The sequence below is a fragment of the Peromyscus leucopus genome, chromosome X (assembly GCF_004664715.2).
Source record: "Peromyscus leucopus breed LL Stock chromosome X, UCI_PerLeu_2.1, whole genome shotgun sequence".
Lineage (NCBI taxonomy): Eukaryota > Metazoa > Chordata > Mammalia > Rodentia > Cricetidae > Peromyscus > Peromyscus leucopus.
The window spans coordinates 89,149,009-89,166,434 of NC_051083.1; the positions used below are offsets into that span (position 1 = coordinate 89,149,009).

General features: G+C 43.4%; 1 protein-coding gene across 1 annotated transcript in view; it reads left to right on the plus strand.

Moving 5' to 3' along the window:
- The window catches only part of Bhlhb9 (basic helix-loop-helix family member b9), a 36,939-nt gene extending 19,888 nt beyond the window's left edge, over positions 1–17,051 (plus strand). The window contains exons 5-7 of the mRNA XM_028858229.1: positions 13,180–13,295; positions 14,324–14,443; positions 14,728–17,051. Of these exons, the coding sequence (XP_028714062.1) occupies positions 15,010–16,632 (1,623 nt within the window). The 5' untranslated portion in view covers positions 13,180–13,295; positions 14,324–14,443; positions 14,728–15,009 and the 3' untranslated portion in view covers positions 16,633–17,051. The remainder of the gene's footprint in view (positions 1–13,179; positions 13,296–14,323; positions 14,444–14,727) is intronic.
- The last annotated feature ends 375 nt before the right edge of the window (positions 17,052–17,426 follow it).

The window sequence follows — 17,426 nt, forward strand, 5'->3', positions numbered from 1 at the left end:
GTTGGTGAGGTGCAGAGCCAGCTCTCTGGCTCCTGTGCCCCCAAGGCCAGCTCTCCTGTCTGCCGCAGGTGGCAAAGAGTGTGTGTGTAGTGGGGGCATCTTTCTCTTACCCATGCTACCGCCTGGTAGATGAGGGGGAGTGGGGTCATCTCTCCTGCTCTCACACCTTCAGGGCCAACTCACCTTCACCTGGGCCAACAAGGTCAGCTCTATGGTGTTGCCCAGGTGAGGTGTAGGGCCCACTCTCCCAAGTACTGCAGCCAGTGAGAGGCAGGGCCAGCTCCCGCACTCACCACAGATGGTGAGAGGCAGGGGATGGAGGAGGGCAGATGAGGGGTGGGGTTAGATCTCTCACACACTTAGGGCCAGATCTCCTGTGCCCCTGTCCACAGGGTCAGTTCTAGTGTATTACTCAAGCGAGGTGCAAGGCCTGTTCTCCCAAGTGCTGCACCTGGTGAGGAGCAGGGTCAACTCTCCCACTCTTGTTTTCTCAGGATCAGCTTTCCTTCCTGCAGTAGGTGTTGAGAGGCAAGGGGTGGCACTGTTTAAGTTCTTGATCTCTTCTTGGTTTAACCTCAGTGGTTTGGATAAATCTAGGAATTCATCCATTTCTTTTGGATTTTCTAACTTAATGAGTATAGTTTTTTGAAAAGTATTCCCTTGTAATATTCTAAATTTATCTGGTGCCTGTTATACTGTTTTCTGGTTTATCTCTGATTCTGTTAATTTGGGTCATTTCTTTCTTTTGGTTAATAGGGCCAGTGATCTGTCAATCTTGTTTATCTTCTCAGAGATTCAGCTCTTAGATTCGTTATTTCTCTGTATTGTTTTCTTTTATTTTTCATTATTCCTTATCCTCTACTGGATTTGGGTTTGGTTTCTTTTCTTTTCATTTTTCCAAATTCTTGAAGGTTTGTCATTAAGGCATTTGTGCTATTTCTGATTTTTTAATATAGGTGCTTAGAACTATAAATTTCCTCCTTAGGATTGCTTTTAATGTGTCCCAGAGGTTTTGTTGTATTGTGTTGTCATTTTCATTTAATCTCAGCCTATCCTAGAGAGTAAGTTCAATTTCTTGTAGGTGGCAAAAGCTTGAGTTTCTTGTAGACAACAAGATGATTTTGTTTCTTAATTCATTTAAGTAACCTGTGTACTTTGATTGTCGAGTTGAGGCCACTATTATTTTAAAGTTATTATTGAAAAGTGCGTGTTAATTGCAGTCATTTTTTTTTAAATTTTTGTAGTTGTTTCTTGTTTGTGTTCTTAGTCATACTTTGTGTCTCAGTACTTAGGACTAAGTTTATTTTCTTCCTATAGTTTCTTGGCTATGTTTATTTCTGTCTTCAGTCTGAAGCATTGCTTCCAGCATTCTCTATAGGGCTAGTTTGGTGGACATATTTTTAGCATATTTACATCATGGAAAGATTGTCTCTGTCCTTCAACTACAGCAGAAAGTTTTGCTTGGTGAAGTAGTCTAAGTTGACATCAGTGGCCTTTTAGAACTTGGAGTACATTGCTCCAAGCTCCTCTGGCTGTAAAATTTTCCATTGAGAAATAAGCTATTTTTTGAATGGATTTTCCTTCATATGTGACTATGGCTCTTCTCTTGCAGCTCTCATAGCCTCTATTTATATATTCTGTATTAGTGTTTTAACTATAATATGACACTGGAATTTATTACCTGGTCCTGTCTAGTTGGTGCTCTGTGTGCTTCTTGTATCTATTTGGGTATGTCCTTAATTTGGGGATTTTTATTCTATGAGCCTTTTGAAGATCTGGTCTATGCCTTTGACCCAGGATTCTTCTCCTTCTATGCTCACAATTCAGAAATCTTGTCTTTTCATGGTTTCCTATAGTTCCTGGGTGTTTTCCCTCTGTGATTTGTTTGTTTGTTTTATTTTATTTGCTTGATTCGTTCAATTCCTCTACTTCTTCTTCAAGGCTTGATAGTCTTTTTGTGTATTATCTATTTACTTTTCATAACAATAGTTTTAGGTAAGCCTATTCCCCCACATACCAAAAAATAAAAATAAAATAAAATAAAGATGCAAAATTTTAGGCATAGCTAGTGAATGACAAAAACTGAATTTGACAATGGTAGTCTTATGAGAGTAAAAAAATATATTGTACGAGCCATGAATTCTTAATTTTTTAATTTATTCTTCTCTCATATATTATATCCCCACTGAAGTTTCTCCTCTCCTCTTTCTTTCAAGTCCCACCCACCTCCCCTCTCCTCCTGATCTACTTATCCTCCTCCTTTCTCTTCAGAAAAGGGCAGGCTTCCCCAGGAATATCAACCAAACGTGGCATGTCAATCTATAATAAAACTGGACACATCCCTTTATATCAAGGCTGGAGGAGGCAACTCAGTAGGAGGAAAAGGGTCCTAAAAGCAGGCAGAAGAATCAGAGACAGCCCCTGCAAGCACTGTTAGGAGTCCTACAGGAACACTAAGCTGCACAACCATAACACATATGCAGAAGATGTAGGTCAGACTCAGGCGGGCTCCCTGATTATTGGTTGAATCTCTGTGAAACCCCTATGAGTCCTGGTTAGTTGATTCTGTAGACTGTTTTTTTGTAGTGTCCTTGACCCCTATGGCTCCTACAATCATTCCTCTTCCTCAGTTTCCCTGAGCTCTATCTAATTGTTGGCTGTGGGTCTCTGCATCTGCTCCCATCAGTTGCTGGATGAAGCCTCTCTGATGATGATTATGCTAGGCTCGGGTCTACGAGGATAACAGAATATCATTAAGAATCATTTCATTGATTTTTTTTCTGTTCCTGTTTGGTTCTATACTTGGTCTCTGGGTTATCCGGACACTGGTTTCTGGCCCTCCAGGCAGTGTCTGGCATGGGCTCCCTCTTGTGGCATGGGTCTCAATTTGGACCAATCATTGCTTGGCTGCTTCCACAAGTACTGTGCCACCTTTACCCCAGCATATCTTGCAGGCAGGACTAATTGTAGGCCAATGGTTTTGTGGCTGGGTTGGTGTCCCAAACCCTCCACTGGAAGACTTGCCTGGTTATAGAAGATGGACATTTCAGGCTCCATATACCCCATTACTAGGAGTCTTCTCTAGGGTCACCCTCGTGGCTTCCTAGGAGTTTCCATTGCTCTAGGTTTCTACCTTGCCTCTGAAATGTCCCCCAATTCCAGTCATCTCCCTAGTACTCTCTCCCTCCACCCCCTACTTAATTCATCCTCTTCCTATCCCCACCTGCCCCCAGTCTCCTCACAAAATCTATTTCCCCTACCCAGAGAGATCCATGTGTTCCCACTTGAACCATCCTTGTTGCCTAGTTAGTCTCTGAGTCTGTGGATTGTAGCATAGTTATCCTTTATTTTACAGCTAGTGTCACTTATGAGTGAGTACATACCATGTTTATCTTTCTGGGTCTGTGTTACCTCACTCAGGATAATATTTTTCCAGTTCCATCCATTTGCCTGCAAATTTCATCATTTTATTTTTTCTTTTTTTTAAAACATTTTTATTATTAAGGAATTTAATATTCATTTTACATTCAACATTCATACCAACCACAGATCCCCCCTCCTTCTTCCCACTCCTAAGCCTTCTCCCCCAACACACCCCCCATTCCCACCTCCTCCTGGGGAGTCAGCAGAGACTGGCACATTCAGATGAGGTAGGTCCAAGCTCCTCCCCCCTGCACCAAGACTGCACAAGGTGTCACACCTTAGGCACTAGGCTCCAAAAAGCCAGCTCATGCACCAGAGACAGATCCCGATCCCCCTGCCTGGGAGCCCCTTAAACAGTTCAAGCTAAGCAACAGCCTCACATCTCCAGACGGCCTAGTCCAGTCCCATGGGGGCTTCTCAGCTATTGGTCTACAGTTCATGGGTTTCCACTAGTTTGGCTGGCTGTCTCTGTACGTTTTCCCATCATGATCTCAATGTCTCTTGCTTATAGAATCCCTCCTCTCTCATTGATTGGACTCCTGGAGCTTGGCCTGGCACCTAGCTGTAGATCTCTGTATCTGCTTCCATCAGTTACTGGATGAAGGCTCTTTGATAACTGTTAGGGTATTCACTAATCTGATTACTGGAGTAGACTAGTTCAGGCACCCTCTCAACTATTGCTAGCAGTCTCAGGTGGAGTCATCCTTATGGATTCCTGGGAACTTCCCTAGCACCCTGTTTATCCCTATTTCCATGATGTCTTCATTTATCATGTTATCTCTTTTCTTGCTCTCCCACTTTGTCCCCGTTCTAGCTTGAACCTCCCATTTCCTTATGTTCTCATCCTCCATTCATTGCCCTCTATTACCCTCCCCCTCACTCCCAGTTTGTTTATGTAGATCTCATCTATTTCTCCTTCACTGGGCTATCTATGTGTCCCTCTTAGGGTCCTCCTAGTTAGCAAGCTTCTCTGGAGCTGTGAGTTGTAGTCTGGTTATCTTTTGCGTTACCTCTAGTATCCACTTATGAGTGAGTACATGCCATGTTTGTCCTTCTGAGTCTTGGTTACCTCACTCAAGATGATATTTTCTAGTTCCATCCTTTTGCCTGCAAATATCATGATATCATTGTTTTTTACTGCTGAGTAGTACTCCATTGTGTATATGTGCCACATTTTCTTTATCCATTCTTTGGTTGAGTGGCATCTAGGTTGTTTCCAGGTTCTGGCTATTACAAATAATGCTGCTATGAACATGACTGAGCAAGTATCCATGTGGTATGATTGAACATTCCTTGGGTATATGCCCAAGAGTGGTATGGCTCTGTCTTAAGGTAGATTGATTCCTAATTTTCTGAAAAACCATGGTACTGATTTCCAAAGTGGCTGTAGAAATTTGCATTCCCACCAAGAGTGGAGGAGAGTTCCCCTTGCTCCGCATCCTGTCCAACATAAGCTGTCTTCAGTGTTTTTGATTATAGCCATTCTGACAGGTATAAGATGGTATCTCACAATCATTTAGATTTTCATTTTGTTGATGATTAAGGATGTTGAGCAATTTCTTAAATGCCTTTCAGCCATTTGAGATTCTTCTTTTGAGAATTATCTGTTTAGCACTGTAGCCCATTTTTAAATTGGATTGTTAAGTATTTTGATGTCTAGTTTTTTGAATTCTTTATACATTTTGGAGATCATCCCTCTGTCAGATGTGGGGTTGGTAAAGATCTTTTCCCATTTTGTAGGCTGTTGTTTTGTCTTTTTTGCTTGTTTTTATTTTGTTGTTTTTGTTTGTTTGTTTTTGTTTTTTGAGACAGGGTTTCTCTGTGTAGTTTTGGTGCCTGTCCTGGATCTCTCTCTGTAGACCAGGTTGGTCTCAAACTCACAGAGATTCACCTGCCTCTGCCTCCCAAGTGCTGGGATTAAAGGCGTGTGCCACCACCGCCTGGTGTTGTTTTGTCTTTTTGACAGCTGAGTAATTCTCCATTGTGTACATCCTCCCCACTCCTTTCTTACCACATTTTCTTTACCCATTCTTTAGTTAAAGGACATGTAGGTTGTTTCCAGTTTCTGGCTATTGTGAATAATTATTCTATGAACATACTTGAGCAAGTATCCTTGTGGTAGGATGGAGCATCCTTTGGGTATATGCTCAGGAGTGGTATAGCTGAGTCTTGAGGTAGATTGATTCCCAATTTTCTGAGGAATCTCCATATTGATTCCCATAGTGGCTGTACAAGTTTGCACTCCCATCAGCAATGGAGAGATATTCCCCTTGCTCTACATCCTTACCAGCATGAACTGTCACTTGTGGTTTTGATCTTAGCTATTTGACAAGTGCAAGACGGAATCTCAGAGTTGTTTTGATATTCTATCTTCTACTTGAACCATTCTGCTTGTACGGCTTTTCCCTGTGCTTTGTAATTGGATTATTGAGTTTTTCAAGTCCATCTTCATTTCAGCTTGAGTTCTCATCAATATTTCTATCTCTTTACTGAATTCAGTTTTCACATCTTGGAGTTTCTTCATCAGTTCATTCAGCTGTATGTTTGTATTTTTAGACATCATTTAAGCATTTATTTGTGTACTCTATATGTTCACTGGGGCTTTTGTTCATGTCTTCTTTAAACACTTTGAATTCCTGATGAAATTTATGACAGTTCTTTTAAATTATCTGTTCTGATATTTATTGGGGTAATTTTCCGTGGAGAACATTTCTATAAGACTAGTAGCTTATAGAAGGGGAGGGTAGGAGTACATACAATTTTCATATTGTTTGTGTTTTTGTGATGTGCCTGGGTATGTGGACTCATTTCATTGGTTGTGTGTCAGGTTCTAGCTTACCTGAGACTGGGCTGGTGCAGGAGCTGCATATCTGTAGCTAGGCAGGAGAGTATGGGGATGACATTGGCAGGTGAGGTTCTGGGGAGCTCACCAGGCAAGGCAGGTGCAGGAACTGCATTTCTAGAGCTAGAACCTGGCTCAGGAAAGCACAGATAGCTCAGGTGGTGTTCATTCTTGGAGAACTCAACAGGAAATACTAGTGCAGAAGCTGCACAGTTAGAGTTAAGTGTGAGAGTGTGGGAATGGTGCTGGAGGGAGGGTTCTGGAGAGCTCACCAGGCAAAGTGGGTGTGTGGCATGTGCATCCAGGATTAGGCCTGAATGTATGGAGATGATGTGGGCACTCTTGATTTTCTATTGAACTTTAACTGTCTTAATCTTGTACAGATATTGTGCAGAAACCACAGGTCTGTGTCCTTGAGTCCATGTCACATCCAGAAGACAGATAGCATTTCACAGTGTCCCTTCCCTTCTTTCACCTCCTACATTGTATCTGTCCCCTCTTCTGTAATGCTCCCATAGCCTTCTGTTGGGGGAGGATTGATACAGATACCCATTTAGGGTTGAGCATTTACACTTATCCTGAGCACTTAACCAGTTATGATTCTCTTCATTAACCACTGCTCATTTCCAAATGAAGCTTCTCTGACCAAGAGCAGCACAAATATATGAGTATAAACATAAATATTTAAGAGGGCAAGTTTGACCAGCCGGTGGTGGTGCACACCTTTAGTCCCAGCACTTAGGAAAGCAGAGTCAGGCGGATCTCTGTGAGTTCGAGGCCAGCATGGTTTACAGAGTGAGATCCAGGACAGGCACCAAAACTACACAGAGAAACCCTGTCTCGTAAAATCAACAACAACAACAACAAAAAAAAACCCAGAGGGCAGTTTGGCTTCATAATCATTTATTAAAATAGTGATAGCAGGTTCTATCCTAGAATCTATGATCTCCTTGACATGGATTTTTCATTAGGTTCACAGTACCAGGCATGAAATCACTCCTGTGGAGTAAACTGTGAATGCAACCAGAAATCAATTGGTTAGCCCTATAGCTGTCCTGCCACTATTGCACCAGTGGATACATCTTGCCTGGTGCATCAGTCCTGTAGCATGTAGGGTTCAGCACTGGATATGCCCATTGATGTCTTTCTTCCCCCAGCAGCCTGCATAGCACCTTCTAACACTATGAAATATATCCAACAGAGAGTTTCCTGGTCAGTTCAGGACTGATTTACCTAATTGAGTCAATGTGACAAATGTACTCAGGGACCAGTTATGTCTAATTCCTATTACAATAATTGTTAATGGAATAAAAAGAAAGCTCAACACTCTTACAATCACTGCCTTAAAGGAAAAACACATGTTAGATTCTTTTGGAATGCAAAATGGTTTTTGCTACTTCAATATGCAAAAAGTTGAATTTACATATCCACTAAAGTATCAGGGACTAAGGGGGACCAGCCCCTCGATAGTCCCCTACCAGGGTCTGGGAAGAATTTACAACCAGCTGATAATTTACTCTTTGATGATATGAAATGAATCCATATACATGAAACTCTTTAGTCCATACACTTTATTCTTCTCAGTCAGTTTTTTCTCTACACTGCTTCTATTCTGCTCTCATGCCTAGCTCCTTTCTTGCCTGATTTCTCACTACATTTATCTGCTGTCCCCTCTGAGTTCTATCTTAATTCTCTCATCTTAGTTCTGCTCCATCTAGGTTTTCATCCATCTAGTTCTTTCCCATCTTAGCTCCTCTCTCATCTCCTTCTTTCTCATCTCATTCTTCCTCATCTTGTTCTTCCCCCATCTGGCTCTTCCTCATCTTCCATCTCGTTCCTCTAGTCCTCTCTTCTAGTCCTCCCATCTAGTCCTCCACATCTCTGTTCATTCCTCTCCAGTTCTTCCCCATCTGGTTCTTCCATTCTCTTTTCTCTTCTCCATCTAGTGCTTCTCTGAAAATAAAACTTTTTAGCCTTGGACCCTTATCTCTCCAAGCTATCTCTGCTCCCGCCATTTCTGGTGAGTGTGATCCATCATTAGGCAACTTGGCTAGGCAACTTCCATCACTGCTAGATGTACCTGTAAGTTGGACCCTTAGTTCTGAGTTAATTGTTAAGGGTGGATCTAAAACTAGAGATAAGACTTTGGAAAGGAGAAAGTTAAGCTTAATTGGCATATCCACCAGGCCTTCTCAAACAGGTAGTCCGGATGCTTAAGTCTGTTCCTAGAGAGTACAGAGGTATCTCGGATAAGGTACTTTCCTCCATCTGGGGATGGACCTGGCCGGATGCTGCCAATGATGATAATTACAGGGAGGCTTGAACTGGGGTTCTGGCTGAGCATAGCTGTCAGCGCAGAAGGTTATCCAAATATTCCTAGAAGTGGTTAGGTAAGGAGTTAGAGGTCTATAAAGTTAGTAAGGCTGTAAGAAAAGGAAGGTCCGAGCTAAATTGTGCAAAGCTATTACTTAAGGTCCACCTGACCTAAGCGGTGTCTCCTTGTGGAATTTACCTTAAATCATGAGACTTGCATGTGTACTGTTATTCCTGTTAGTCCTTGAATGTGGCTAAGGGAGATATCTGATTCCAGCAATATAAGGAGAAGAAACGGATGGGCTGGAGGGAAGAAAGTCTTTCCTGAGGTTGTTCTCCAAATATCTCAAACATATATGTCCAAATAGTGATCAGTGTGAACTGATCACTATTTGGCTAAGGGAGATATCTGATTCCAGAGGAAGCCTTTCCTGAGGCTGTTCTCCAAATATCTTGAATGTGTATGTCCAGAGAGTGATCAGTTCACACTGTTAGCCCTTCTTAGGGAAAAATCAATTGGGAAAACTATGAAGGCACACATGATTTTCATAACAGAATACAGCTGATATATAACAAGCCAAAAGCTCCTTGGAATTTGACTTTTCCTCTGGAGGAATTCCTTGATCTCTCCAGGTAGTGACTTTACCATAACCAGCTGAGTTCTTATAATATATTCCTGCGGCCCACAGCAGCTGCCAATGACGATTAATTACAGGGAGGCTTGAACTGGGGTTCTGGCTGTTCATAGCTGTCAGCACAGAAGGTTATCTAACTATTCCATTAATAGAGGGTAAATGGTGCCCAATAAATGATGGAAAAGCTACAACAACACATGAAAAAATCATAGTAGGAAACGTCTAATAATCAAAAGCCGATATCACCAAGACTCCTTGAGCCTCAGCTTGACTTCTGGAAGGCCCTTGGCTTCTTCCAGATATTTGCTTTGTCATAATCAGCTGAAATCCTATTTCATATATTTTTGTGGCTTGCAGCACTAAAGTTGGGGGGGTGACTATGATGGAGCTGAATAGCTTTGTATCATCTTTCATGACTCATATGTCCTTTTGCCTACTTTCTGTCTCTCCTCATTAACTAAAACTACCCTCTCTTTGTCTCTTTTATAAATTTTTGGGTTTTATCCACACTTTATATGTTTGAGAGGGGTTATGTAACCTGATTGTTTTCTCATTTACTCTGTTTAAAGCTATATCAAATAACTGTATTATAGTGTTTGCTAATAATTAATTTGTATTATTCTATATAAAATAAAGTATGTTTTTTTCTTTCTTTATTTCTTCTTCTTTAAATTTTTTTCTTTCTTTTACATACCAAACCCTGTTCTGCCTCCTTCCCCTTCTCCTGCTCCCTCCCACCTACCCCCATCCCACTCCCAACCCCACTTCATAGGTGGTAAGGCCTCTCTTGGGTAGTCAACACAGACTTGGCATACCAAGTTGGGGCAGGACCTATCCCCTCCTCCTTGCTTCAAGGCTGAATGAGGCATCCCACCATAGGGAATGGACTCTAAAAAGTCAGTTCATGTACCCAGGATAAGTCCTGGTCCCATTGCCAGGGGACCCACAAACAGATCAAGTCACTCAACTTTCACCCACATTCAGAGGGCCTAGTGCAGTCCCATGCAGGCTCCCCAGCTGTCAGTCCAGAGTCCATGAGCTTCCATTAACTTGGGTCAGCTGTCACTGTGGTTTTCCCCATCGTGATCCTGACACCCCCCCCCCCCCCCGGCTCTTATAGTCCTTCCTCCCTCTCTTCAACTGAACTCCAGGATCTTGGCCAAGTGCTTGACTGTGGATCTCTGCATCTGCTTCCATCAGCCACTGGATGTAGGTTCTATGATGACAACTAGGGTAGTCACCAATCTGAGTGCCGGGGAAGGCCAGTTCAAGCGCCCTCTCCACCATTGCTATGAGTTAAAAGTGTGGGTTTTTAAAAAGAAAGAACAAATTGAAGTTTTTTTAAAAGATTGATTTTCTGTCCTACAAAAATAAAATGTGTGGTTCTTCAGCAATAGAGGCTTAATAGCTAGTTATGGTATGCAACCAAGAACACGGCAAAAGCTTATGTTCTTTTGGGTGTCTCTGGGGCAGTGCTTCTCAATCTTCCTGATGCTGTGACCCTTTAATACAGTTCCTCATGTTATGGTGACCCCCAACCATAAAATTATTTCATTCTTATTTCATAACTAATTTTGCTATTGTTCTGATTCATAATGTAAATATCTGATATTCAAGATATCTGATATATGACCCCATGAAAGAGTCGTTTGACCCCTCAAAGGGATCGCAACCCACAGGTTGAGAAATGCTGCTCTGGGGTCTCTGACCAACAACACATAGTGCTTGGCAGTGGGAATTTTATATAATAACTCATTCTTCCAAGAACAGCAGCAGTGTCCACCCATGCAGAGCATCTCTGTTCAAACTCCTTTGTTTTTAAATTATATTTTAAAATTGCTTGCACACTGGTAGTTTTCCTTAAGGTTTCTTCATACATCCTTAGTTTGGATTGACCTATCACCTAAGGCCTCCCATCATCCACTCCTACCCAACCCCAGTTCTTTTATGTCATATGTGACCAAGTGAGTTTTTATTCCAAATTAGAAAAAACAAATAGTAAAATGACTTGGCTCAGACCTCTGGTTAGTTTCCCAGGGATAGGAGTATGCTTTAGCCTGGGGCAGTGGTGAGGCCTGTAAAAGGTGCTCTCATCTCTGTTCCCCCAGGAACTCCATGAAGCATTGAGAGAAAAACATCGGAGAGGCACCAAGAGCCCTCTTGGCAGGCTGTTGCTAGGCTACCTGTCCCCTCTCCAGCTGCAGTACTAGAACTCCTCCTCCCTTTCCACAGCCTTCAGAAAAGGAGGGGGAACTGAAGCTTAGCAGAGGTGGAGTGCAGGGAGGGACAGGCACTGTCCAACTTCCTCCTGGTGTTATTGAGCACTCAGTATCCCTCCGCTGCTCCCTCCTGCTTCCCAACTACAGACCTCCTCTCTATAGCTTCCCACTCCAAAGCCCTCCTAGACCCCAGCTCTCAGCCATCCCCCACACTGTAGTGGCTCCAGAAAAGTGGTGGTGGTCTCCGGTTAGGGCCAACAGGGGTCTGCAGAAGCCCACGGGCGCGACCCACCCCTCCGAGTGGAGGGGGCTGCCTCCGGCCCCGCCCACTCGGAGTCGGAACTAGGGTGGGCCCGGGAGGGGGCGTCGAGCCCAGTGCGCCATATCCCTCCGCCCCTTCCCGACACCCTCGAGGCGAGCTGCTCCTGCCGCATCCTGCGCAGCAGCCCCTGCCCGTTTGGTGCAGAGGCGTGGGGGCGGGACGCGGCTCTGCCATTGCACTCGCGCGCAAAGCGGCGGCCAGAGCACAGGGAGAGGAGCTGCGGAGGACGGAGCACAGGCAGGAGCGGACGGGGACGCGGGGCAGCCCGGGGACCTGGGCCGTGCGCCTGGCCAGGCAAGTGGGGGTGTGTCGGGGGGCTGGGGCGGCCGCGCACTGCGGACCACCGCCCGGCCCTGACAGTGCAGTGGAGGCCAGCGGGTCGTGGGGGCTCCCTGGAGTGGTGGCGGATCCCGGAGACCCTAGGCGGTGAGGAGGAAGCGGGAGCCCGGGTCGGGCCGCAGGCACGGGGGTGGGGGGAGGGCGGCTGGGTGTGATGGTCTGGAGGCCTGCGGAGCAGATGTCCGGGCAGCAGGCTTTTCCCCACCCTTTTTGGTGTCTGCGCCCTGCGAGGGTTGTAGGGGAGGCGCCTATGGGAGAAATGGCGGCGCGGGAGCAGGGAGTCTGTGTCCCTTGGAGGTCGCTGGGGAGTGTGGTGTCCCTTGGAGGTCTCTGTTGGTGGGTTGGGGGCGGGTGTCCAGCTCTGGGCCTAGTTTAGCTCTGGGTGGTGAGTTGCCTTGCTACTTGGGCCTTACTCCAGGAGGCCCTTGTGTCCTGTCTCTTCCCACAGGCTTCTGCTTGGTGGCAAAGTCTCCTGTCTGAGTGGTAGGAATGGTGCATTCTGGGGAAGGGGAAACATAATTAGAGGGGCACCAGAACATAAGAATGAAATGTTCATCTATCTGCCTTCCATACAGGATTGATTGTTTTATTCCCTTCTATATTTAGAGTCTTGTGCTTAATTTACTGCAAGCAAATAGTCATGATAAGGAGTTGGTCATATTATGATATTATATGTTATGATTTTATTATGTGACATTATGATATTATATTCAAGATACATTTTTTTCAATATTCTGTTTCACTTTGACCATTTTTTTTATATGTTTGAATGGGAGTTAAAGTAAAGGAGAAGTTTTTGTGCAATATGTGAAATAACTATAGGATTTAAGTATCTTTCTATGGGACCCCATATATCATCTCCAGCCACTCTTCCTAGTCCCTCATATTTTGTATAGAAGCAGTGTCCAAGAAAATGTGCTATTTCTGAAGGTGGCCGTCTGGGTCACAGATGAGAGTTGACAGAGTTCATTTACTTGGTTTCTGATTCTCTAAAAGGGGGTGTTTGAACTTGGGTTCTGGAAATCTGCGTATAAACCTAATAATTTTATACCATGGTCAACATACTTTCTTGTATGTTTTTCTCAGTATCTTGGTTTCTATAGGTTGACTGTTCTCCAGCCAGAGGACTCTTCTTTAGTGGGAAGGAGAGCATCTCCTGAGCATCCTGCTTTGTGATGAGTCTGGCATTGATAGCACATAAGGTAAGATCTAGTTATACATGGGGAGTCTGGTATTTCAAAATGTGGTCCTGAAATTATTGTACTCATTAGCCCCCCTGCCTTCTTCCCAAATACTGTTGCATATGTTCCACTGTCTATTTCTAGGTCTTGTATTTTCCTTCAGGGAAAGAAATTTAGTCCCTGCATGGGAAAATTTCTTACTTTAGGGTTAGGAGAATGTATATTCAGGAGGATTGCAGGTCATGAGCACGTCTGAGGCATAATTGGGGCGGAGCTGACATGTAGGAGACATTTAAGAACCTTGAGTATACAAAAGCATGTGCTATAAACCTTTTCAGGGGTGTTCTGTCATCTCAGTCCCTTTACTGTTTTTTGGCTGTTTCTGATGTTGCCTTTTTATCCATAAGCCTGTTTCTTTCCAGGTTCCTATAGAGCAGTGTTTCTCTGTGGGTTGCGACCCTTTTGGTGGTGGAATGACCCTTCCCACAGGGGTCACATATTAGATACCCTGCATATCAGATATTTGCATTAAGATTTATGACAGTAGCAAAATTACACTTAGGAAGTAGCAATGAAAGTAATGTTATGGTTGGGCTTGAGCACACCATGAGGAACTGTATTAAAGGGTCTCAGCATTAGGAAGGTTGAGAGCCACTGCTGTAGAGACCTGTAGGTAGCTGTTCACTTAGAAGTTAAGAAAGAACAAAACTTCATTAGGATTTGAGGTGAGTGTGAATGTGAGCATGAGCACACCTGGCAGTCGCTGGTGCAGGTGGCTGTTGGCAAGTGGGTGAAAGCAGATCTTACCTTGGACCCACTATTTTCTACCTTTCCAGATGCCACTGCCCCCACAGTCGGTACAGATAGTGGGGGAACAGGGAGCCAGGCTTGAGTCCATAGGCATTTAGCAGATACTGGCTCAGAAAATGGGGAGAGAATCCCTAGGAGAGAACAGGGGATGAGGGAGCGTTAAAATACCTGGAGATACAAGTGTGGGTCAGTCTGTCAGATTCTCAAAATTCTAACCCCACGTGTGTTTTTCTCTATAGATCTGCCTGTGACGTCAGTTGGACGACCTTCAACAGTGAAAGCGAGGAAGGAGGAAACAGTCACAGCACATCAGTGCAAGTTGGTGGGAGGCCTTTCTAAAGACATATACGTTCCTGATGGTATGTACCAGTGTGGACCAAAGGGCCTGGATGCTCGATGCTCTTTAGCCTCTCCTACTCTAAGCAATCTTACCTCCTCTCACTGTTGTGTTTGATGGGGACAAAAGACTGGTAGTACTTGGCCTGGATGCAACTCTGGAAGAAATGAAATGAGCTAGCAGTTTTCTACTCATCCACATCTCCTACCACAGTTCAAATCTCTGTTTATGTCCTTCTGCATAGCTGTCTGTATAAAGACCAAAGGTTGGAGGACACTCAAAGTCTATTTCTTTCTCCCACCTTAGGTGTCTCTCCAGTGCTAGCCTTGGACTGGCAGAAGACTGCTTTCAACGGGTCTGCCTTTGGAAATCATCTTCCCCTAACCCGAGTGTCTTTCCTCTGTCCCTGCCGTTGATAGAGGCTGTATGTCAAAAAAGGGAATTTTGTAATTACTAAACTGACAGTTGTCTTTAACTCTTTCTGCCAAGTTCATCTCTGACCAAGTTAAACAGTGCAAAGGTATTAGCCTGGACTGACCAGAGAACTAAGGTGAAGACTGGACAGGTGTCTATAGCTGTGCTTCAACCATGACTGGTTCAAAGAATAAGGCTAGAGCGCAGGCTAAACTAGAAAAAAGGGCAAATGCACAAGCCAGAGCTATAGCAGAGAGGGAGGCTGCCAATGCATGCAGAGCTGCAGGCAAAAACCGTGACAAAGGAAAAACTAAGGCAGGAACTAGAACAGATGCAGTGGCGGAGATGAAGGCGGGGTCTAAGAACAAGGCAGGTGCTGAGATGAAAGAAGGGGCGAGGTCAGATTCTAAGGGTCCAGCAAGAGGCACATGGGATTACTACCATAAGGTTGAGAACAAGGTTCCTAGACCTACACGTAAAGATAAGGCTAGTGACGCCTGGTTCTGGACTGGGGAAGAGTCTGGTATCAATTCTTGGTTCTGGAAGGGAGAAGAGGTTAGTAATAATTCTGTTGCTAAGTGTGAAAATAAAACTAATACTGGTACTCAGGGTCGCACTGAGGAGTCAGAGCCTACACCAAGGGCCAGCCACAAGTCTAGGTCAGGGGCCGAGGAGGAGGAGGAAGAGAACGTTATTGGGAACTGGTTTTGGGAAGGAGATGATGCTGGTTTTGATCCTAATCCTACACCTGTGTTCAGAATAGTTAAACCTCAGCCAGTGGATGAAATTAATGAAAAAAACAGGCCAAAGGACTGGTCTGAGGTTACCATTTGGCCCAAAGCTCCTGCTGTGACTCCAGCAGTGTTAGGTTATAGATCTCAGGACTCATCTGAGGGAAGGCCCTCTTCCTATATCGTGCTGGCCTCAAACGAAGAAGAAACTCCAGCAACAGCCTCCACTAAGAATACTCGATCAAGCCTACAGCCTATACCCGAGTATCCATTTGGTTCTGAACCTTGCATCCAGACCTTAGATGAAATTAGACAACAAATCAAGATCAGAGAAATGAATGGCATCAAGCCCTTTGCTTGCCCTTGCAAAATGGAGTGCTATTTGGATTCTCCAGAATTTGAAAAGCTTGTTAACATACTTAAGTCAACTACTGATCCCCTCATTCATAAAATAGCACAGATAGCAATGGGTATACATAAAGTTCATCCGTTTGCCCAGGAATTCATTAATGAAGTGGGTGTGGTGACACTTATTGAAAGCTTGCTCAGTTTTTCTTCCCCTGAAGGTATAAAAAAGACTGTTATTACTCTAAATTCTTCTGGGGATGAAAGACAACACAAAGTTGAATTTCATGTTAAGCATATGTGTAAAGAAACTGTATCTTTCCCCTTGAACTCGCCTGGCCAGCAATCTGGATTAAAAATACTAGGGCAGCTAACTACTGAGTCTGTTCATCACTACATTGTCGTGAGTTACTTTTCAGAGCTTTTCCATTTACTGTCCCAGGGAAATCGTAAGACTAGAAATCTTGTTTTGAAAGTATTTTTGAATATGTCTGAAAATCCAAGGGCAGCCAGAGATATGATCAATATGAAGGCATTAGCAGCATTAAAACTCATCTTTAATCAAAAAGAGGCAAAAGCAAATCTTGTTAGTGCTGTGGCCATCTTTATTAACATAAAGGAACATATTAGAAAGGGCTCAATTGTCGTAGTCGATCACTTGAGTTACAGTACTCTTACTGCCATATTCCGTGAAGTCAAGGGGATTATTGAAAGAATGTAAAATGACCCAGAAATGGAAGATAACACTGAACAGTGCCCAAATTCTGATTGGCTATACATTCCCAAAGAGTTTTGCATACTATTTTGGTAATAACTGTACACACATTTTGTCTTAACATCTTTTACAAATTATTACCTGTGACAGGGTCTAGCTCAAATCTAAAACATTTTTGGTGTATCAAATGAATATTAAATCTTGAGATAAACAAGTTTGTTGATTTCTATCTTATCTAGATTAGCAGATTTTTAACATTTTACTTAAAGAAATTGTGATCCAGATATCAGAAGTACAGTGTCTTGGTGATTGTTATCTGCTTAGATCTATTTGTGGCTCCAGATAGCAAAAAAGAAACTACTGGTCTTGTAATCTAGTTACAGAAATAAGGCGTATGCAAATAAAGATAACTGATGGTACCTACACTGTGTGTTTGTATATATGGTATATACATACATATGCATATTTCCAAATGTGCCCTCCCTCTTGATACAAAAAGGAAGCAGGTTATAGGCCATTAAATATAAGAGGGATTTCCAATCCTCCCTTATTCAAACTTCATCAGACACTCATTGCAGAACATGAAATGGCCCAGGATTACACAAAATCTAGAGTGTATTTATAATTCTAAACTTTTAGACTATTTCATCTGTGCCAGTCATCTCAGAAGAAAAAGGTAGGCATGAAAATGAAGTATTTTTTTTATTATTATTAGTTGCCCACTCTTTTCAGATGCTTAGATTGGCATACTATTTTTCAAGTTTATTCCTTTTATGGTGATCCTGTCAGCTAGTTAACTC